The sequence below is a fragment of the Haliotis rubra genome, unplaced genomic scaffold, assembly GCF_003918875.1.
Source record: "Haliotis rubra isolate DU_JTF1 unplaced genomic scaffold, ASM391887v1 Scf138, whole genome shotgun sequence".
Classification (NCBI taxonomy): Eukaryota; Metazoa; Mollusca; class Gastropoda; order Lepetellida; family Haliotidae; genus Haliotis; species Haliotis rubra.
This window is the reverse complement of record NW_025765314.1, coordinates 495,483-519,671: the sequence shown is the minus strand read 5'-3', so window position 1 is coordinate 519,671 and position 24,189 is coordinate 495,483. Positions and strand designations below refer to the sequence as shown.

The 24,189-nt window shown below is 40.3% G+C and overlaps 1 protein-coding gene across 1 annotated transcript in view; it reads left to right on the top strand.

Moving 5' to 3' along the window:
* Nucleotides 1–24,189, top strand: part of LOC124268403 (inositol 1,4,5-trisphosphate receptor type 3-like) — a 162,395-nt gene that overhangs the window by 78,234 nt on the left and 59,972 nt on the right. Inside the window, 12 exon segments of the mRNA XM_046703374.1 lie at nt 1,864–1,961; nt 9,450–9,537; nt 9,881–9,913; nt 10,835–10,922; nt 11,493–11,600; nt 16,289–16,434; nt 18,072–18,150; nt 19,065–19,159; nt 19,907–20,032; nt 22,396–22,446; nt 22,986–23,066; nt 23,783–23,968. Coding sequence (XP_046559330.1) covers nt 1,864–1,961; nt 9,450–9,537; nt 9,881–9,913; nt 10,835–10,922; nt 11,493–11,600; nt 16,289–16,434; nt 18,072–18,150; nt 19,065–19,159; nt 19,907–20,032; nt 22,396–22,446; nt 22,986–23,066; nt 23,783–23,968 — 1,179 coding nt within the window.

The following is a 24,189-nucleotide window of genomic DNA, read 5'->3' as shown; positions in this document are numbered from 1 at the left end:
GCTTAACCTCCACAGTACAACGCCTCAACCTCCACATTAAAAGGTCTCAACCTCCACATGAAAACGTCTCAAAATCCACATTAAAACGTCTCAACCTCCACATTAAAACGGCTCAAGCTCCACATTAAAACGTCTCCACCTCCACATGAAAACGTCTCAACCTCCACAGTAAAACGGCTCAACCTCCACATTAAAACGTCTCAACCTCCACATTAAAACGTCTCAACCTCCACATTAAAACGTCTCAACCTCAACAGTAAAACGGCTCAACCTCCACATTAAAACGTCTCAACCTCCACATTAAAACGTCTCCACCTCCACATTAAAACGGCTCAACCTCCACAGTACAACGTCTCAACCTCCACATTAAAACGTCTCAACCTCCACAGTACAACGTCTCAACCTCCACATTAAAACGTCTCAACCTCCACATTAAAACGGCTCAACTTCCACATTAAAACGGCTCAACCTCCACAGTACAACGTCTCTCACAGTAAAACGTCTCAACCTCCACAGTACAACGTCTCAACCTCATTAAAACGTCTCAACCTCCACATGAAAACCTCCACATTAAAACGTCTCAACCTCCACAGTGAAACGGCTCAACCTCCACATTAAAACGGCTCAACCTCCACAGTACAACGTCTCAACCTCCACAGTACAACGTCTCAACCTCCACATTAAAACGTCTCAACCTCCACATTAAAACGGCTCAACCTCCACAGTACAACGTCTCAACCTCCACAGTAAAACGTCTCAACAACGTCTCAACCTCCACAGTAAAACGTCTCAACCTCCACAGTACAACGTCTCAACCTCCACAGTAAAACGTCTCAACCTCCACATGAAAACGTCTCAAAATCCACAGTGAAACGGCTCAACCTCCACAGTAAAACGGCTCAACCTCCACAGTAAAACGGCTCAACCTCCACAGTAAAACGGCTCAACCTCCACAGTAAAACGGCTCATCTCTACAGTGATAACTCACACCCATAGTGTTAGCTCACCTCTAAAGTAAAATACAATTTGCCTCCAAAGAGACACAACTCAAATCCACCTTGAAACACCTCATCCCAATAGTAATACGGCTCACCTCCACAGTGACACGTCTCATTTCCACAGTAATACAATACAATCAACAAAGTCACACAACCTCACACCTCCAAAGTAAAACATCTCACCCGTACAGTACAACAACTCATCTACTCATCTAAAACAACGCACCTCCATTGAAATATGACTCAAATCCACAGTCATATATACCAGTCACCTCTGCATATAGAAACACAAGCCAAACATTGAGGTCCGATTGTGCACTCACAGACGGATACAGGAAAATGCAAAAGGAGAATATACAGTATTTACGGTGTATAGAGCATGAACATTGCTACACTACTTCAGGATGTTCCTTATCTTGGCTGTCGTTACACTACAGTTAAACATTGCAAGTTGTCAGATGTCACACATGGGGTCCATGCTATACTTACAACCATCCGATTGATAAAATTGGGTTTAAAAAAGTTTAAGTGTACTTGGATTCGGTTTAATACAGATAAATGTTGGATTCGAACCATTCTCGCTGGGTAGCTGAAAGTAATATTGCAGTTAAAGGGTACAGAATGCAATCTCTACATGTCACAATACATTTCCAACAGAACAAATAGAATCCGTATACTGTTCAGAGTACGTAGATGTTAAATCTTCCAAGCTCTACACTTACTATAAAACGTCAGTGCATAAGAATACCCAGTACTGGATCTCTACAGTATTGAGTATGTTTGCCCAGTATGTTTATCTCCTAAAGTTGGTAAGTCAGTATCCCAGTAAATAGTATGAATACTGTTTGTCACATGTGTTTTCCAGGTACAAATCTACGACCAGATATGTTTCGAGAGTATCAAGTCCCCCGGCCATTACTTCCATGCCAGCATGCCCTTCCAGATCGATGTCGCCAGCTTCGGGTAGGTCGTCACATGGCTACCTTCTGTTTATCTTGAAATTCCCGTGAAAGTCTAAACATGATCCCCTACTGCATAACTCATGCCCGTGAAGTCTGAACATTATTCCTTACTGCATTACTCATGTCCGTGAAGTCTGAACATTATTCCTTACTGTATAACTCATGTCCGTGAAGTCTGAACAGTATTCCTTACTGTATAACTCATGTCCGTGAAGTCTTAACATTATTCCCTACTGCATTACTCATGTCCGTGAAGTCTGAACATTATTCCTTACTGTATAACTCATGTCCGTGAAGTCTTAACATTATTCCTAACTGTATAACTGATCATGCCCGTGAAGTCTAAACATATTCCCTACTGCAAAAATCATGACGTAAAATTCTGAACATAATTCCCTACTGCATTACTCATGCCTATGAAAGTCTAAACCTAATTCCCCAATGCATTACTCATGCCTATGAAAGTCTAAACAGTATTCCCTGCCGTATACCTTCCCTTATTGTAAAAGACATTATTCCCTATTGTATAGCTTCCTTTATTGGAATAGACATAAAGCCCATTTGTGTAACTTCCCTTTTTGGAATAGACATAATTCCCATTTGTGTAACTTCTCTTATTGGAATAGACATAATTCCCATTTGTGTAACTTCTCTTATTGGAATAGACATTATTCCCGAATGTATAGCCTCTCCAATATTTGTCTAAACTTGAATTCTTACTGTGTCACTTCTATTCTCACAGTATATCTCACCTTTCATGCAATTCTAAACTTGTCTCCTAATCACCTGTAATTTGAGGACGAAACATGACCCCTAAACTGAATTCAGCCTGTCAATGCAGGACGAAATATGACTCCCTATTGTATAACACCTGCAGATCTAGGTTAACGGTATTTACCTGCCTATCAAGGGCTCGACAATATTCCGGGATTGCAATTGTTTCCTCCTAACGGTTCGTCCTTTTCATTATTCAAGGTTCCAGGTTGTGTCATGGTGACAAAGTTCAGGTCTGCCTCACACCAGCTATCGGAACCCAGTATAGTAGTTTTATTGTGATACTTCTCTGACTCTGACATGGTTGTACAGTTAGCCCACAAACTCAAACCCTCAAAAGAAGTTTCATGTCCACAAAGTAGGTCCCAAAACATATCGAAAGACGCTGATGGGTACATTGTCCGCCCTATTACCAAGTCAGGAACGTCTTGTCCCTCGGTCAGCCCGTCGGAAACTGTTACGTCTCTACAAACCTAGTTAGGACAGGATGATGAATGTGAGCCATTATGTCAGAAGTGAACTCCAAAATTGATATCGACAATAACGCTAGTTCTATATTTAGACTGATTTCTTCAATCAATGTCAGAGGCAATTATTCGCGTGGATCTACTTTCTCAAAGAGTTACATCCTAAAGTCAAGAAGGCAAGCGCTTCTTTGTAGAAACCATGTCAGATTCAGGATAGCCATCAAGAGCGAAATACCTAACGAGGTCGTTTTGTTTATCGGTCAATCATTCCATATAAAGTGATAGTGTTTGACAACCTTTGAACACGTCCCTTGAGTCTACATCCTTTGCAAGTCAGATCCCTGCAGTATTTGGTTTAACTGGTTATATCATGGTCAATGAATCACGACACCTCGCCCTGAAGATCTGACTCTCCGTTGTTTGAAGCAGCACTAAGATGGCCGTGGGTTTCTGAAATTAAAGATTGGCTCAAAGCTGGCCCGGAAATAACAAATAAGGAAAGGATCGTTAGAGCCAATGTTGATTAAGTCTTAGACATAAACTGCACCATTAGATTTTATGGTGGAAAACGACAGTTTTGTTGTTTGTTAGAAGAGTTCATATGGACGATTCTGTCAACACCACTGACATGTGTGATAGGCCAACACGTATATTAAAGAAGCAGGATTCGCCGTCTTAGAAGCGATTACTGATGATTCAGCTCGCAATAATCACTGACTCTTTGATACGTTGTGCAATACCAATACCAGTCGGGCTAACGGTGGCCCAGAGGACTCTGCCGTTCACTACGCACAGTCGCGTCCCTTGGGTACGCAAGAAACATATGAGTTGGAATCATGACTCACCATATTATCTTTCTAGGTTTTACCCATGGCCCCTAGTATGGTGATCTACCTTCAGCTGTTGGCAATCTATAACCTGTTTTTTACATTGTTAAGTTTTCTGTAGTTAAAATATTTTAAATTTACATACTACATGTAGTTTTATATTCATAATTGTGATAATCTGTAAAGTTGTTTAACTGTCCTTTGTTGACAAACTTTTTATAATTTACATGTATTTATAGCGAATATAAACTTGTTTTAGTCACGATATGGCTGAAATATTGCCGATGTGACTGTAAATGTTAACTCACTCACTCTAGGTTTTACTGATTACTTCGGGATTTCCTCCCAGATCAAGCAGGCACGCCGAGATATAACTGGAATACTGTTCATAACTCACCCGCTCACTCATAAGATAGGTCTTCAAAACATTGTGTTTTTCATCTCAAGGTGACCTGATCACGTCTCTACCCAACCTAGTTTTCGTCAAGAGGAAAACCAGTCTGGTGTAGTTTGGAAAAAAAAACACCTTTTATGTTAAACTCATGAAATCCACGCATTCACATAAATAATATTTCGACCAGATTATTTCATCGGAAGAAGCACTCTTATTAACTGCGCTCAAATTCGTTCTCACGGCATCTTTTAATGTCTCACGCGATAATGAGATATATTTTTGAACTTTTCACATGCCTGCATATCAATTGAAACTTAAAATATTCAGCCATTAATAGAACTAATTTCGAATGGATCATATCGGGAATTGGGAACAAAGGCGAGTTATGTCCATTTACAACCAATAAAATTCCAGTAAAAGCAGCTATATACTTGGATCAATGACGTTTTACCAGTACATCACCAGATGCCCTATGGGCATTGTGACAGCTACCGCCACTGATCATGACGTGGAACTGCTAATATTTGCATCTATATATCCATCAACAAGCGAAATCTTCATTTTATGACTTAGATTCCGTAGCTGCTTCAAACGATCAGAACAATCAAATTTGGCAGTTAAACTAAATGATGCGTAGCTGTACGGTAATGCATCTGTGACTGATGTACACGAGGGTTTGTGACAGTGCTGAATTGCCGGTTTTATTGTCAGCTTACGGTTCTGTCACAAGCCATTGCACCGTATATTGTCAACTACACGCCCAGTTAGCATTACAGTGTGTGAAGAGCACTACAGCCATGCACATCGAATCCATCAGAACTACTGTATAGTGGTATCTCTTGTACCCGACAATCCTTTTAATAATGGACGGTGTATCCAGGTAACATCTTCAGGTGGCCAAATTGTGTTCTTCGCGTCCAGCGATGGTTATTTTGTCTGAATTACGTTTGACTACACATTTAATTGATTTTTAATAGACCATTTATCGAAAAGAAATAATGCAAGACTAAGTAATGTATTCATCCAAGTGGTAAACTACATAACCACCGGACCAGATGTTTCGCCTGGCAAGCCTTGAAATCAAAGAACTACACAGAAAAGTCCTGCGTAATTGTATTGTATTCCCCGCATTACATAGTGATGAACACTGTAACGTCTTCACAATATCATGATGGACACTGTAACGATGTAATCATATTGTGATTAACACTCTAACCATGTCATCATATTGTGATGAACGCTGTAACCATCTCACCATATAGTGATGGACTCTGTAACGTCTTCACAATATCACAGACACTGTAACCATCTCACCATAAACTGAAGGATAATGTAACTATCTCATTAAATATGGATAGACACTGTATCCATTTCATTATATGTGGATGGACTGTAACCATGTCATTATATATGGATGGACACTGTAACCATTTCATTATATATGGATGGACACTGTAACCATTTCATTATATATGGATGGTCACTGTAACCATTCCATTATATATGGATGGACTGTATCCATTTCATTATATATGGATGGACTGTAACCATTTCATTATACAGTGGAAACCGCCTAAGTAAAGACCACTTAACTAAACAGACCTGATAAGTAAACACTTTTCTTTGGTCCCGGCAAATTTCTTCATTAATTATCACTATTAGAGTCCTGTTAACTAATAAGTAAACAATACCGCTTAACTAAACGTCTTCTCACGGTCCCTGGAAGTAAATTACTTAACAAAAGTGACTGGATAACCAAATTAACCATCTCAACATATATCCGACATGAAGGGCAGTCGTGTCAGTCTCCAGTCAAACAAACATCCTACTTACAGCTCGCTGGCTTCATGCAGTTGACACTGGATGGACACTGTAACCATTTCATTATATATGGATGGACACTGTAACCATTTCATTATATATGGATGGTCACTGTAACCATTTCATTATATATGGATGGACTGTAACCATTTCATTATATATGGATGGACTGTAACCATTTCATTATATATGGATGGACTGTAACCATTTCATTATATATGGATGGACACTGTATCCATTTCATTATATATGGATGGACACTGTAACCATTTCATTATATATGGATGGACTGTAACCATTTCATATATATGGATGGACACTGTAACCATTTCATAATATATTGATGAACACTGTAACCATTTCATTATATATGGATGGACTGTAACCATTTCATTATATATAGATGGACACTTTAAGAATTTCATATATATGGATGGGCACTGTAACCATTTCATTATATATGGATGAACACTGTAACCATTTCATATATATGGATGGACTGTAACCATTTCATTATATATGGATGGACACTGTAACCATTTCATTATATATGGATGGAATGTAACCATTTCATTATATATAGATGTACACTGTAACCATTTCATTATATATGGATGGACTGTAACCATTTCATTATATATGGATGACACTGTAACCATTTCATTATATATGGATGGACACTGTAACCATTTCATTATATATGGATGGACACTGTAACCATTTTATTATATATGGATGGACTGTAACCATTTCATTATATATGGATGGACACTGTAACCATTTCATTATATATGGATGGACTGTAACCATTTCATTATATATGGATGGACTGCAACCATTTCATTATATATGGATGGACTGTATCCATTTCATTATATATGGATGGACTGTAACCATTTCATTATATATGGATGGACTGTAACATTTCATTGTATATGGATGGACACTGTAACCATTTCATTATATATGGATGGATTCTGTAACCATTTCATTATATGTGGATGGACTGTAACCATGTCATTATATATGGATGGACACTGTAACCATTTCATTATATATGGATGGACTGTAACCATTTCATTATATATGGATGGACACTGTAACCATTTCATTATATATGGATGGACACTGTAATCACCATTATTTGCTGTGCACTCTACACTGCGATGGACATTGCAGACAGATAACCGTTGTTCTCTCGTGATCGGAATCTGTTTTTGGATAAATATTCCCTCACTAATTATCGCAATGCCATCGTCTGCGACTGAAATGTATCAGTTAGTATCCAACGAGGGTGACTACAAAATAATTGGTTACGTCAATGAACTGCTAACACGTCCAATAACCTACTGGCTATCATCAAGTTAGTTATTGATACATAATCGATGGCAGTCCACCACTTAGTGTTCAGACAATCTATTGTGTAATCATCTCATGTGGTTCAACGAGTGTATCAATAACAAGATCATCGTCGGTTGGATGGAAAGTCCATTCCTGGGATGTCTATGTGACGCATAAGAGGCAAACACCAAATGCAAGCGAGGGATCAACATATTCTCTCTCTGTGTCTGTGTCTGTGTCTGTGTGTGTGTGTGTGTCTGTGTGTCTGTGTGTGTGTGTGTGTGTCTGTGTGTGTGTGTCTCTCTCTCTCTCTCTCTCTCTCTCTCTCTCTCTCTCTCTGTGTGTGTGTGTGTGTGTGTGTGTGTGTGTGTGTGTGTGTGCATGCATGCGTGCGTCCTACCACACAATACCCTGTCCGATATCTCGATTTGCCTTAAATGTATATATAAACATGTGTATTTAAGGGCAAATACATTGCAAGCGATTAAGTGGGATTCCAATGGTTTAATAAGCAATTGTTTTTCCCATGTTTCAGTAAACAATAAAGTATTTTTAAAGTTAGCCCATATTTAGAGACTATTGTTTCTTTTCTGACTGATGACAGTTGGGTTTGTGTCGTTGTTTCGGTTGTTTGTGTGTTAATAATTAAATAAGCAGTCTGTGACATAAATGTTGACGTATCTAATCACGAGAATTTACTTCAATATCGTTTTTCGTTGTTGGGGGTATAGAGGTAATCACCATTTATGTCCAAGAGATCATATTGTGTAGATATTTATCATACACTCTTATGATCTGAGGGAGTTGATCTTAACCCAATGTTGAATGGTAGCTATAAAATGAGCTATAAAAACATTAGATATCCTAAAATCAGTACACATCTGCATTTTACATCCTAAAATGTCTAAACTGACGTGATACTATATATCCTGCAGATCTGCTAATTGTGTACTAATCGTTACACCACGTGTTGCTCATGACCGTCGTGTATGATTCTCTATAATGCCTTCATGAATGTAGCTTGTACTGGAAAGGTATCAACCAGTATGCGAAATTTTGCCAGCTAGTCGGGCTAGCAATGCCTGAAAGTTACTAGCCACAAAATAATTCACCAGCCCGAAATTTTAATGTAGACATGGGTTTCACCAAGAAGCTGATAAAATGAGGAATATTAATCAGGCCATAATCTTGCATGATTTAAAAGTGTGTCATAACGTAACAAGTCGGAGGGATGACCCCATGAAAATTCACTAGCCAGTCTTGCCAGTGACTGTGGACATTTACTGGCCTGACTGGATTTTTATTAGCCACAGGCTAGCGGACCAGTGGCTATTTCTCACACTGGTATCAACATAAACCTTCATGGCATGCTTTCAGATCTAGATTCATTGACTATACAAATGTTAAGCAGTATATATCATGCGACTGATTTTAGAAAGAAAAAAACATGTCCTGACTAATTTTCCACTTTTTTTAAATTTTATGAAATAATCATGCTGATGTAATTATGAAAGAATATATCAACATGATATTTGATGTTAATGTTTACTGGACTATTTATTGAAAAGTGATAAATAGCAAAGAAAGATAACTCTGCTTTATTATCATTGCGAAATTTAATAGCTACATTTTGAGCAGATATGAAATTATATCCAAGTTTATTTGCAGTTTGAAACCATAAGTGGAAATTATCTAGTAGCCCACGGACAAGTAAGATACCATTATTTGATTGCCCGAAATGAAAACTGACTTGTCCCGGGTGTCGGGCGAGGGTATTTTTGAACCCCTGCCTGATATGTCTTACTGTAACTAACTACAGAATATTACGGATTAAGGTCCTCATGCATCAATCTATTCCTCCACAGATCGGAACTGAACCTTGGGGTCGAGCGAACCGGATTTACCCTCGTCCGTTTCTGCAAAGAAAATCCAGAACTCGACTTGTTTGTCAAAGTGCGTATCCACACCATCTCCCAGCCAATCCTAGTTGAACTAGATATGTAATCAGTCTTGGAATACAGCCGTATTTAGCCTGTATAAGGTTATGTACCCGCTGGCCAGGAATTCCTCTCTGCGGTTAGGTTAACGTTATTACATCAAATGTAACCGAGACGGCCGAGGAAGTAGATTATGCTCGTATTTTACATCTGATCGCTTTTCTATTGATTTCTTATGTAGATAAAGAGAAAACGAGGCTTCTACTTTGTCTTAATTGTTTTCTATGAATGCATATGCACTATTGTATGTGAGAGCTAGTGTTCATATTCAGATAGTACTCCGATGATTTTATTTGCAGCGAGGGATTTGTACAATTCCCAAATACGTCAAGGTAGATGTTATGGGTATACTACTATATGTTCTGCTCAGTACATGTCAATATGTTTGTCCGTCCACACGTCCACGTCACGGCTCTTTCACTTGGGACCTGAACTCGTAAACAATCGTTTATAGGCCTGGGTCATGTAGCCTATCTCCTGGTGTCGGCTAACCCTCTCTCTACTGTACAATCTCTCTCCTGTCACGCACACACCAACTAATATTTTGAAACCAAATAATAACAAATAATAACACGTTTTATGAAATATGAAAAGGGTCTGAGAAGTACTTCATAAAAGTATTCATACTGCATGTAATATTTTTGTAACATTAGATATTAGATTACAGTTATTATTAAAGGTGGAAATGTTAATTATTTAAGTGGTGTTTGTATCTTAAATTAAAAATATGAAATTTTAAGATGTGCGTGATAGGTGAACTAATACCCAGCAGAATCTCTTAATGGATCTGGAAGACCTTCGTCCTACGTCTGTCAACCCCATGTGCTGCTCACCAAATGTACATCATGTACTCCCCTGTGTGTCATACTGTACCATAACCAAAACTACATGTCTCTAACAGCATCACGTCTAACCTAACCAGTAGTTGTCTGTAACAGGTTGCTCTTTACTCACAAGTCTAGACCAACTGGGGGAGCCTTGCCCGACTCCGTGTCCACCCGTGTGCTCAGTGCTACCCCTCACAGTCTATGTGATCGATACCATAAAACATATATGCATGCATGCTCTTATATCAACCACGGCGCTGTAAGCAGCTCACTACATATAGCCGGTATATAACCATTCACATACTTCTCTTAAGATACCTTTCACTGTAGGATATTTCTTTAAGAATTAAAGACAGAATATTTGTAATTAAATTAAAACTATAACTGTGAAAGCATATTTGCACGTGTATTGTTCCTTTATTACAGGGAGGATGTGCCATACGCCTGTTCCACAAAGAACTGGAGGCGTATTTAGTCGCCGAGGGATTATTTGGCGAAGAGGTAACCGAGGATGGTATGTATTTATAGACTAGTTTTTACAATGCTCCGAATTGTTTCTAGACACTTTAATCTGCGCATGTAACCTCTATTTTGGTTAAGTTTGACAATGTAATCTCAAGGAAGCACCCTTGGCACAAAGGTCATGTGGTATAAACCATTGTATGAAGACCTCATTGACAAGACGACTATGACAAATGGGACTTTCCAGCAACAAATAATATTCAATTTTCGTAGCAAACTGAATCAATGTGAAAATTTGTCAATTTCACGAGCAGCTACCATAGTAGCAAGAGTCTGGGATGCTGGTTCATTTCAGTGTGTTTGTGCGAGGGTTATTACACATGTCAGAGCAGCAAGATGAACGAGGAAGATGGTACAGATATAAGTCGGCTAGATGATGCAAACACAGTAGTAGTCTAGATATATCAATCACCGAAAAGGTGGAAATACTTATACTTACCCTTAAAATAAGTATTATAATGAAGAATGTCCGAGGTAATGAGCGAGCATTACCTGCAGAATATGTATCTCACTTGATTTATTTGAATTACAATCAGCAAGTTGTGTGATGTGATTCTTCCAGTCCATTTCCGCATCAGAGTGATGGACCAGCATAAGCCTCGGACACTCTCGCCTCCCTCCTCGGGCAATACCTTCTGGCAGATCGAGGCTGAAAACAGTTGTCTCAATGGTAAGATGGTGGGGACAGTTGTCTCAATGGTAAGGTGGGGAAGACAGTTGTCTTAATGGTAAGATGGTGGGGACAGTTGTCTCAATGGTAAGATGGTGGGGACAGTTGTCTCCATGGTAAGGTGGGGAAGACAGTTGTCTTAATGGTAAGATGGTTGGACAGTTGTCTTAATGGTAAGATGGTGGGGACAGTTGTCTCAATGGTAAGATGGTGGGAGGGACAGTTGTCTCAATGGTAAGATGGTGGGGACAGTTGTCTCAATGGTAAGATGGTGGGGACAGTTGTCTCAATGGTAAGATGGTGGGGACAGTTGTCTCAATGGTAAGATGGTGGGGACAGTTGTCTCAGTGGTAAGAGTTGTCTCCATGGTAATGGTAAGATGGGGTCTTAATGGTAAGATGGGACAGTTGTCTCAATGGTAAGATGGTGGGGACAGTTGTCTCAATGGTAAGATGGTGGGGACAGTTGTCTCAGTGGTAAGATGGTGGGGACAGTTGTCTCAATGGTAAGATGGTGGGGACAGTTGTCTCAAATGGTACAGATGGTGATGGGACAGTTGTCTCCATGGTAAGATGGTGGGGACAGTTGTCTCAATGTAAGATGGTGGGGACAGTTGTCTCAATGTAAGTGGTGGGAAGATGGTGGGGACAGTTGTCTCAGTGGTAAATGGGTAAGCTGATGGATGGTGGGGACAGTTGTCTCAATGGTAAGATGGGTGGTAAGATGGTGGGGACAGTTGTCTCAATGGTAAGATGGTGGGGACAGTTGTCTCAATGGTAAGATGGTGGGGACAGTTGTCTCATGGTAAGATGGACAGTTGTAAGATGGTTGTCTCAATGGTAAGATGGTGGACAGTTGTCTCAATGGTAAGATGGTGGGGACAGTTGTCTCAATGGTAAGATGGTGGGGACAGTTGTCTCTCAATGGTAAGATGGTGGGGACAGTTGTCTCAATGGTAAGATGGTGGGGACAGTTGTCTCAATGGTAAGATGGTGGGGACAGTTGTCTCAATGGTAAGATGGTGGGGACAGTTGTCTCAATGGTAAGATGGTGGGGACAGTTGTCTCAATGGTAAGATGGTGGGGACAGTAAGATATGGTGGGGACAGTTGTCTCAATGGTAAGATGGTGGGGACAGTTGTCTCAATGGTAAGATGGTGGGGACAGTTGTCTCAATGGTAAGATGGTGACGACAGTTGTCTCAATGGTAAGATGGTGGGACAGTTGTCTCAATGGTAAGATGGTGACAGTTGTCATCACAGTGGTAAGATGGTGGGGACAGTTGTCTCAATGGTAAGATGGTGACGACAGTTGTCTCAGTGGTAAGATGGTGGGGACAGTTGTCTCAATGGTAAGATGGTGACGACAGTTGTCTCAGTGGTAAGATGGCTAATGGTAAGATGGTAAGATGGGGACAGTTGTCTCAGTGGTAAGATGGTGGTAAGATGGTAAGTGGGACAGTTGTCTCTGGTAAGATGGACAGTTGTCTCAATGGTAAGATGATGGACAGTTGTCTCAGATGGTGGGGACATGGTAAGATGGTGGGGACAGTTGTCTCAATGGTCTGACGACAGTTGTCTCATGATAAGATAGTGGGGACAGTTGTAAGATGGTAAGATGGGGGACAGTTGTCTCAATGGTAAGATGGTGGGGACAGTTGTCTCAATGGTAAGATGGTGGGGACAGTTGTCTCAATGGTAAGGTGGGAAGATGGTAAGATGGTGGGGACAGTTGTCTCAATGGTAAGATGGTGACGACAGTTGTCTCAATGGTAAGATGGTGGGGACAGTTGTCTCAATGGTAAGATGGTGGGGACAGTTGTCTCAAGTGGTAAGATGGTGGGGACAGTTGTCTCAAGTGGTAAGATGGTGGGACAGTCTTGTCCCAATGGTAAGATGATGGTGACAGTTGACAGTTGTCTCAGTGGTGGTAAGATGGTGGGGACAGTTGTCTCAGTGGTAAGATGGTGGGACAGTTGTCTCAATGGTAAGATGGTGGGGACAGTTGTCTCAATGGTAAGATGGTGGGGACAGTTGTCTCAGTGGTAAGATGGTGGGGACAGTTGTCTCAATGGTAAGATGGTGGGGACAGTTGTCTCAATGGTAAGATGGTGGGGACAGTTGTCTCAATGGTAAGATGGTGGGGACAGTTGTCTCAATGGTAAGATGGTGGGGACAGTTGTCTCAATGGTAAGATGGTGGGGACAGTTGTCTCAATGGTAAGATGGTGGGGACAGTTGTCTCAATGGTAAGATGGTGGGGACAGTTGTCTTAATGGTAAGATGGTGGGGACAGTTGTCTCAATGGTAAGATGGTGACGACAGTTGTCTCAATGGTAAGATGGTGACGACAGTTGTCTCAATGGTAAGATGGTGACGACAGTTGTCTCAATGGTAAGATGGTGGGGACAGTTGTCTCAATGGTAAGATGGTGACGACAGTTGTCTCAATGGTAAGATGGTGGGGACAGTTGTCTCAATGGTAAGATGGTGGGACAGTTGTCTTAATGGTAAGATGGTGACGACAGTTGTCTCAATGGTAAGATGGTGACGACAGTTGTCTCAATGGTAAGATGGTGACGACAGTTGTCTCAATGGAGATGGTGACAGTTGTCTCAATGGTATGATTGTGGTGACGACAGTTGTCTCAATGGTAAGAGATGGTGGCAGTTGTCTCAATTGGGACAGTTGTCTTAATGGTAAGATGGTGACGACAGTTGTCTCAATTGTATGATGGTGACGACAGTTGTCTCAACTGTAGGATGGTGACGACAGTTGTCTCAATGGTAAGATGTGATGACAGTTGTCTCAATTGTATGATTGTGACGACAGTTGTCTCAATGGTAAGATGTGACGGCAGTTGTCTCAATTGTATGATTGTGACGACAGTTGTCTCAATGGTAAGATGTGACGGCAGTTGTCTCAATTGTATGATTGTGACGACAGTTGTCTCAATGGTAAGATGTGATGACAGTTGTCTCAATTGTATGATTGTGACGACATTTGTGTCAATGGTAAGATGTGACGACAGTTGTCTCAATGGCAAGATGATGGGAACAGCTGCTCAATGGGAAAATGGTAGAGACAGTTTTCTAAAAGGTACTACAACGGCAACAGTTTTCAATGGCAAGTTGATTGGGAACATTTTGTTAAAGTAGTAAGATCAGCTGGATCAAGTGCTCCAATGGTTATTTCCCATGAAGATCTGGGTTGTCTGGTCCAGACTCGATTATTTACAGACCGCCGCCATAAAGCTGGAAAATGGCTGAGTGCGGCGTAAAACTAAACTCACTCACTGCAATGGTTATTTGTGGGAAAAGCCCCCTCCTTTGACGGTAGGGATATTTTGGTCAGTGGGAAGGTGTCGGCAGTACTTGTCACTACCAGATGCTTCACAGGAAGATGACGGGGAATGTTTGTTATTGTTGTAAGTTAAGGTGGATCAGGCGCTTCACTCTTGTCAAGATGACAGCAGTAGGTCTCTCAGTGATAAGATGACGGGAATGTTTCTTATAGTTGTCAGTTAAGGTGGATCAGGCGCTTCACTCTCGTCAAGGACAACAGTAGGTCTCTCAGTGATAAGATGGCAGAAATGGTTGGGGCAATGGTAAGTTCATGAGGAAACATTGTCTTGATATGTCGATTGGGAACAGTGGTACATTGATGGTTTCTATAATGATAAGAACAATTTCTCAGAGATACTGTAACAATAATTTGTTCAATATCCGTGCATGTAGACTCGAGCATAAACGCGCTGAACAACAATGAGAAACAACAGTAGTGAATTGTTTGGTGTCGGACCATTACATGAACTTGAATATCCTTTCACCACATCTTGTTTGTGTCTTTGTTCCAACACTGGGAACAAAGGAACCATCAGTTCGCGAGCTAATGTATAAATCAAGCCAAGTAATTACGATTGATTATCAAATACTTCCTTTCTAATTTGGCCAGTAATAAAACGTAGTGACTGGGTAGAACAAACCCAACAGGATACGTACACAGATTGACAAGTGCAGATTAAATGTTGTTTATTGGCCGAGCTGATGCAGGCTGTCGGGATATAATGTGGCGAGAACATCGTTTTCTTACGAATTCTATAGGTATGGTGTTCTGTTGAAGACTTTGATCTGACATATTATTACAACTGAATGCTATATCGCCTGAAGCCTGAAACACTGCCTCAGTGTTCTCCCACAATACACCAACACAATCATAATAAACTGCACAATCGCCAACAAACTGTATATCTTAAGAACGGGAGAATGGTAACATAAAAGTATAATATTGACATTTTTTCTATTAGGATGGCTCCACTTAGTGTCAGTATATTTTAGTCCCGTTGTGTTCTTCTTCCAATAGCGTTATGCGAACAGATGAAGTGCCTGACTTACAGTCTGTCAGCCGGTGTCTTAGATATCCGTGGTTTTATGTGTTTCTCATTGTGGACCACAGCCCATAAGAGAGGGGGTGGGGCAGTTTTTAAAAAATGAAAAAAATATGTTTTTCACTAAATTGTAAGTTATATTATGGAATGAGTCTTTGAATTCTATTGTCCAGTTCAAGTCACTTTACTTCGGAAACAATGTTGTTGTGTTGACAGTGTTTTGTGAGTAATGGTAGTAATGATTCATATCACTTCATCATTGTGTGAGTGCGCATTCGCCCTCTGACATAACGCTTGTCTTGTAGGTGAAGTGATACGGTGGGAACAGCAGATACGACTGCGGCACATGACGACACGACGCTACCTCTGCATCGACGGCAACCGTGAGATCTCCCTCATAGAGGACAACGAAGATCCTCGTACAGTGTTCAGGCTACACTCCGTCCTCAGTGTAAGATGTCCTTTTTTATTAGTAGCACTTATTCGTGACCCTTAGCGTACATGTGTTTCGAATCCGGGATCCGACCTGACTGGTTTGTCGGCACCAGTTCACCACTAACGATAACACAAGCTTACGTGGGATCAGGTGGTAAGACAAGCTGGTTTGGTTTCCACAGGTCATGATATTCCAGTTGCGTAGATCGATGCTCATGATGTTGATCACTGGATTGTCTGGTCCAGACTCGATTATTTACAGACCGCCGCCACATAGCTAGGATATTGCTGGGTGCGGCGTTAAACAACAAACAAACAACTAGATTACGATGTGGTGAAATACAATTGGGTATCGTCGCTTTCACTGTTCTTGTTCTTGTACAGTGACGTACATTGACGTACAGGGACGTACAGTGACGTTCAGTGATGTACAGTGACGTTGCGTGTATCTATGTGTGTTGTTCTAGTGGTCCTCCCGACAAATGTCGGGCGCAATAGAAATTGGTCAAATGAAGCATACGTTATGTTTGGAATTACAATTATTTAAGAAAATGTATTCCCAAATATAACAAATGATACATTTGGTCATTTTCTAAATGAAATTGTTTATTCACAACTTTCGGAGATGGGAGCTGTGCCAATTTATATTTTACACAAAATTACGTGGTGTAGGCAACCCGTTGTCAGACTTTTTGCGGAGGCTGTGGTGGCTGAGTGGGTTAGATCGCTGACTTTGTGTGCTGGGGAGTTTTTTTGCCTGTGGGTTGAATCCTATCCTATCTAACACTAAACTTTCTGGAATATGTATTTTACTGAGTAAGTCTGGTCCCAAATATATGTTACATTCGACCACTTTCTGAAAGTACCATCTGTTAGTGTCTTTCCGAATCATGCAAACCACCAACGTTCACTCGAACCACAGGACCAAGGAAGCAGTGTACATGTATTGGCATGTTGTAGTGCTGTATATCAGTGTATAAACATGTATGGAATCAAACCCAACTCACTCACCCTTAATAACGTGGGTGCAACAGAAGCCAATTTTTCTTGGGATTTATGGTGTCAATAGCCTAGAAGCCTATGTCCCAATACAGGTCCATAATCATCGTTACGAGCTGCATATTGACTTAGTGTAAATCATTTCAAAACATGCTAGTTTATTTATATACCCCAGTAATCATTTATCAGAAACAATGATTACGTTTTTGTTCGAGGAAGATGTATTTATCACAATCCTTGTCCGAATGTCATTTGCTAGCAGCGGTGTTACATTGGCCGTAGAGTCAATTAGGGAAACCTTCATACGCTACCAGTATATTTTTCTATTGACAAAACTCTACACAATACACAGTTATCATATTCATTGTCCTTAGAAAAAAGTCGGAAATGTCTGAAGAAATCTGATCGTTTATAGAAATCGATTTTTTCCACACGAATAGTTTTCATTTCCGACAATTGTTGCAGACTGGAAGCGTTTCCATCCTACCCTCATTTTCCTTTGAATTGATGCTATTACGTCCAACATACATGCCCCAAACTGGACTGTATTCAACAAAATGGTAAATTACCAATATTTATGCCCATTAAGAATATGGCAAGAAAGTGAACGGTAGTCAATTGTAACCAATTACCATGTCATTCCCACTGTTTCAGGAGAGGGATGAGATCCATTTCGAGAGTTATGCTCGTATTGAGCACGTGCTCACGGGCTTCTGGCTGCACGCGCTCAAAGGTCGGTACTTAACGCTGATTGGTCCAGCCAATACACGTGTTAGTCTCAATTAACAAAGTTCCTTAGGTACTCTGTTTAAAAGAGCCAGTTAAGAAGTCACAGACACGTCTATAACGATCGGGTTGTATTATTGTCTGACAGTTGTTCAACATAGGCTGTTTCGTGCGGTTGATTTAATGGTAAATGTTACCTTTTTAAAAAATATAACCGTTTTGTTTCATTTGTTGAAATGTTTGTTTTGCGTTTAATGTGTACGTGTTTTATCAAAACATTAACTACCTGAGTAATGGGCTGTTTTTGAAGGAGAGACTTAACTGTCACGGGAAGACTGTACATATGTACACGACTTGTCATTGATCAAACTGATCCGTCATGTGTTTCTCAACTTTAACTGTCTGTCTATTTGTATTTGGGGCGTCCTTTCAGAACGCTATCATGCACAATCAATTTCAGCGCGTCATCTCCAGGAATCGTATGCTTATCTTCACCCAATTAATCATGCAGTTCTTTGTTTGTTTTCTAACATTATCAGACTATGTACTTTGTCTCGAGTAAATTAATTTGGACGTCTTCAAAATATTATACAGGCGTCACTGTTGCAGGATGTGCACTAAGATATTTGTTTTTTAGATTTATTGCTGCGTAGATTGATTATGCATTTGACTTCCCGATCTGTCATGTTCCAAAGATTTCTGCATCGTGACCTTATTATCCTTACCTCACGGTAGTACTGCCTTCAGTATTGGGTTAGTCTTACCCCGTTTGGAAAACTAGCGTCACAATTAAAGCATAAAACCATTCTTTTCGGTCTGATCAATTTCCCGTTGCAGTCAAGTTTACTCCCCTTTCCATGTCACAGAAAACGAATTAAGTTGTGACTGAAGAATGAAGTGTTTACTGTCGTGATGTTCCAGATGAAGACTACATCAGGAAGCAGTTCCGCCAGGTGGACGAATCGCAGGATCAGAGCATGCGGGGGCTCCGCTGGGACACGGCTCAAGTCCGACAGGTCAGCAGTTAGATATAATATCTGTATGTCCACCAGCAATAGTAAGGATTGCAATGAATTCACCAGCAACAGAAAAGATTGCAATGTATTCACCAGCAATAGAAAGGATTGCAATGTATTCACCTATACCATTTTGAGGGCCTTTGTAAGATAATATAGGCCCTACAACAACGTGTTTACCTGTACACAAATCAACTAGGAGATAGGAAAACTTGAAATCAATAGTTGATAACATGGCAGAAATTTACCTTGACGAACAACAAGACTTGACAGTAAGGCAACTGGTGTAACATAACATGGACCCATGGCACATAACCACTTTCAGAAAAGAGTGTGCAAAGGCACATGGCAGGTATAATGCCATGATGGCACTTGACCTAATGACAGGGTTGTTGGGATGGCCCTTAGAGGCGGTTATGTTTCCAGAATGAACTATTATCCACTTAGTCTATACAATTCATGAAATATACTCATGCCAATAATGGTTGTCACCCACTTCAATTTTTTTAATTGGAGAGGGGGTGTGTGGGGGAGAGGGGGGGTGACAACCATTATTGGCATGAGTATATGACCAAATCCCGAGATGTCTTGTCCTTTGCCTTTGCTTTGTGACAAATGCATTTGAAACCTGGAAACCATTGGAAACAATGTTTATTTTGGTTCAATCTTTCGCATTTAAGGATTTTGAAAAACTATTTTCTTAGTGTTCCCATCCCATCTTGACCCTATGTGTATCGTGTCCTGCAGGTTGCCGCCAGTGGGGAGAGCATGTACGACGACGCCTTCACCATACAGTGGGTGGAGCAACAGTACGTGGACGACTTCAACTACGTCGGCGGCATGGTGCCGTTCCTCCACAGTCTCATTAAAGACGTGAGTTTCTGCACACAAAGCGGTATTTGTACTAGAGTTTCCTTATTAGAATAGTGTAGTATTTGAAATACAGAACATCGGTTTTTATCTAAGACTAGAACACTGGTCCTACTACGGGAACACATTGGTGTTACTCAGGGTGTTCAAAACTTTCATTGTACTACGGCTGTGTGGACCAGTGGTCCTACTGCTTACCACGGGTATATATCGATCGTTGGTCTAACGCCGGGTGTATACAAGAGTGATGTTACTCTCAATGTATAGAACGAGTGGTTATTCAAGATGTATGGGGCAGTACGTGTTGATATAGAATTGGGGTCACCGCTGGTATTGAGTTGATTGCTACAGGGGTGTAAAGTATTATCTTTACAGCAGGTTACAGAACATCGGTCCGTGCATACAACCACATATGCATACTTGCTCTGTTGTACAAGCACATTTTTCCGAATGTACGTCGCTTTTTGTGGTCTTACCTGTTTTACAACCGAATATTATACTTCGAACATTTTTTACTTCATAGCGTTGAAGTAATTAAATCATTATTCCAGTGTTGTTTGCATCGGGCATTTCACTGGCTGAGTTTGGTTTTACGCCGCTTTTAGCAATATTCCAGCAACATCACGGCGGGGGACACCAGAAATGGGCGCATTTCAACGTTCAGTACAAACACCCATTGCTGCAGATGTATATGTGCACCTTACGTGTAATGATAAAGCAGACAGAATGTAACCACGTCATTTCAGTTTTATCTCACAAGTTGCAGTGTTCCTCCGCGTAAATACATTCCGATATAATTTTATCAGACCATAACTTGATCAGCCCTGTAAACTGTTCCTTCGGAGTTTGAACGATCAGTCTCACTGCATAAAAACCTTCAACCGTATGCAGCACTGTCTTATATCCCACTTATCTATGGATGTAGAACAGACTGAGCTGCTGACCTGAACGGGGAAATACATCAATGTCGTTCCACTGACGAGGAAATGTTCTTTGTAGTGGAAATGAATCATCCACTTTCTCTGTTTCTCTTCAAAGAAGATACTTTCCACCAGATCAGTAATGTACGACGGATGACTATCAAATTGCTACATACGTTTTTAAGAGTTTTTCAAGAAGGAACACAAGAGATTATCAGTGATGCTTTCTTGCAAACGCCCCAAACAGTTTGTACTTTAGTCTGTTTCTTGTATAATTAATGGAAATTGTTTCTGATTTCATCATTTAATTATGCATCCGTATATTGATTACCTGACATTGCGCCCAAGGCAATAAATATTTGCAAATCATGACTGTGTTTGTTAATATCACGGCCAGTATTAACGGAAATGATCGATTTCATTCTATTTCACGACAGTCGGTGATCAGTTGATACCGCCTCGCGTTTCCGGACAACTTAGTCCGAATTGCTCACGAAATGTGGACGCGACTTTTTCACAAAGAAAGGGCAAATAAGACACCGATTCTAATGCCATTGCTATCCTGAAAAATCTGCATGGCATTTCAGAATGTCGGAGTAATAACAGATTAGATCTAGCCTTAATGTTACATGCTAGTGATGATGTACGTGAGGTCAAATGAGAGGTCAAACACTCAGTCATAGTGGGCAATCCAGTTCTCGATTCCACGTTGTTGAAATGGTATCCGGTAGAACGGTATGTTTAGAGGTTGAAACTATTGCATATCCGACATACTGTATGACAACATTATTCAATATGACAACATTATTCAACATGCCCATACTGTTATGAGTATAAATGTTGTATTTGTCATTCCATGTTTGGCATCAAAGGAAACTAAAAACCATTCCCGAGAAAAGTTGTTTTTAAGACAGTCACGTACAAAATATACTGTCTTTGTTGTTTTTCAATTGGCCATGCATAAAATGATCGTAGACGCCTGAGACAATGGTATTGTATTTACCTTGCGTTATGGTAACCTCAGCACACGTAAAAAAGACCTATCCTGTCACGAATGATGGAGACGATGGAAACTGGTTATTGCAGTTCTTAAAGTTTTTAATTTCTCAATGCAGAAAGCAAATATAAGCAATATTAACAGAACGGAACGTTTTGTGTCGTATTTGTCATTAGCAGTCCAGTTCTACATGACGAACAGAATCCCGCAACAGCCTCATGTAATCCTATAGGTGTGTGCATGTGTGCTTTTTAGTTTTGGGGTGGGGGGTGGGGGGGTGTTGTCAAATAAGTGCATTGTTTGATGAATGTTGGTGAATGTATATATACAGGATGATTAACACATTTGTTTGTGTGTGTGTGTGTGTGTGTGTGTGTGTGTGTGTGTTTATGAACATATAACGTGTCACTCTAAGCATGATACTGAGCTGTATCTCCCCCGTGTTTCAGAGAGAAGAGGGTCACCTGTTGAACTCCAAGAAGACCCACACAGTCCTTACAGTAAGTAGTTGTCCTCTCACCTCAACTGACATAAATTGCATTTGCTGTCAACACATACTGCGGCCATGTTGTCCTACGGTCAGGAGAAATATGTTATTTCTCAACCGCAGTAACAGGCACAGATCAATGAATCTTCATATTTTTTATCGATGACGCTGTTTATCATCTCAGCTCGCCACTACCTCAGAATTGGCACCATCACACCCTATGTGATAACAACAGCATCGTTTTACTTCACCAGTATGTCATTCAGCAAAGTTAATTGCACTTAATGAACACAAACTTTAAGGAATGGTTTACGTTCAACTGCTTTGAAATTAACTTAATTTGCAGTGGAATAAAGAAAGCAGGGCCATGATCTCATAATATTCCGGAGTGAATAAATAAAAGGGGCATCCAACTTTTATTTGCTTGGGCCTCCTTTTTCTGTGTTGTAGAGATTATCACATTTGGGACAAGATGTTTTTTCTACCCAGGACTATTACAACTATTACAATGTTACAATACCTGTACCTGTCATTACAATGTGTATATTTCAGGCCATGGAGGAACTAAGGAAGTTCATGTATGTGAAAGGGGTGACGAGTAAAGGAAGACAGAAACTCATGAGAAATCTCAGAGTAAGTATATTTACATATATACAGTGTTCCCTTGAAAAATACGTATGTGTGTGCACAGCATAGTTCAATGGTTCCCGAAACAGAAACCAATCTTAGATTCTATCTGATATTCTACAGTATTTGTATCAGTCAGTACTATTTATCAGTATGTTGTGTATGTTACATGTATGATTATATTGGGTCAGTTACTTGTATTCACGTTTTAATGTCTGTTGTAATATTCTTGATCAACGACTTTCAAACGAATTGTTTGAATCCTAAAATCTAACCATTTTATGTCTTCCAGAACAGAAACCTGTGTTCGTCAATTGTGCCACCATGGGGTTTTCCTCACGCATTACATAACACACTATAACTGACAGGCTGCTTCCGAGTGGTGTCAGACAAACTTCACTCACCTTTGAACATTGTTCTGGAAGGGTCACTTGCAGTCTTGTAGCTGATACTGATATGTACACGTTTAACACCTAATAACCTCAGGGTTCCATTGTACAAAACAACCTTAGTTCTGAGACTACCTTAAGTCTATGTTAAGGTATGGGAGTTACGGTCACCTTAGCACTAAGATCGCTTTGTACAACGGCACCCAGGTAAATAACATAGTTAGTTATACTGAATCAGCAGTATAACATTATTAAATTATCAGGTTATTGTGTTTGAAGTCGTTATACGTGTAAAGTGTGTTTGCATAACAATTACCTTACCTTTTTCAACAGGTGATCGACCTGCTGGTTCGAACCCTCCAGTGTCCGCTAGATGGTGTGCATGACGAGTCCAACCTCATCCAGATCTTCAAGGAGGCCTATGAAATACTGTACACCTACATGATAGGCAAGAGCAGGAAGAACGCCCTCTACTTCGCCAAATACATCGACTTCTTCCAGACACAGTTCACACAGAAGGTAGGAAACATCACAAATGTGACTTTCGTTGATAATAATTATACATCTCTGAAACATGTTTTGCTTTAGCAATGGTTTTAGTAATACGCCTTTCTGGAGACCATGGTATTTCAGGACATGTTTATGTTTTAAAGAAACTATTCTGATGACAGCGATCAATGGTAGTAAAAACATCTTTGGGAACTTCTTATTATTCAGTAAATGTTGTGTCTTGACAACAT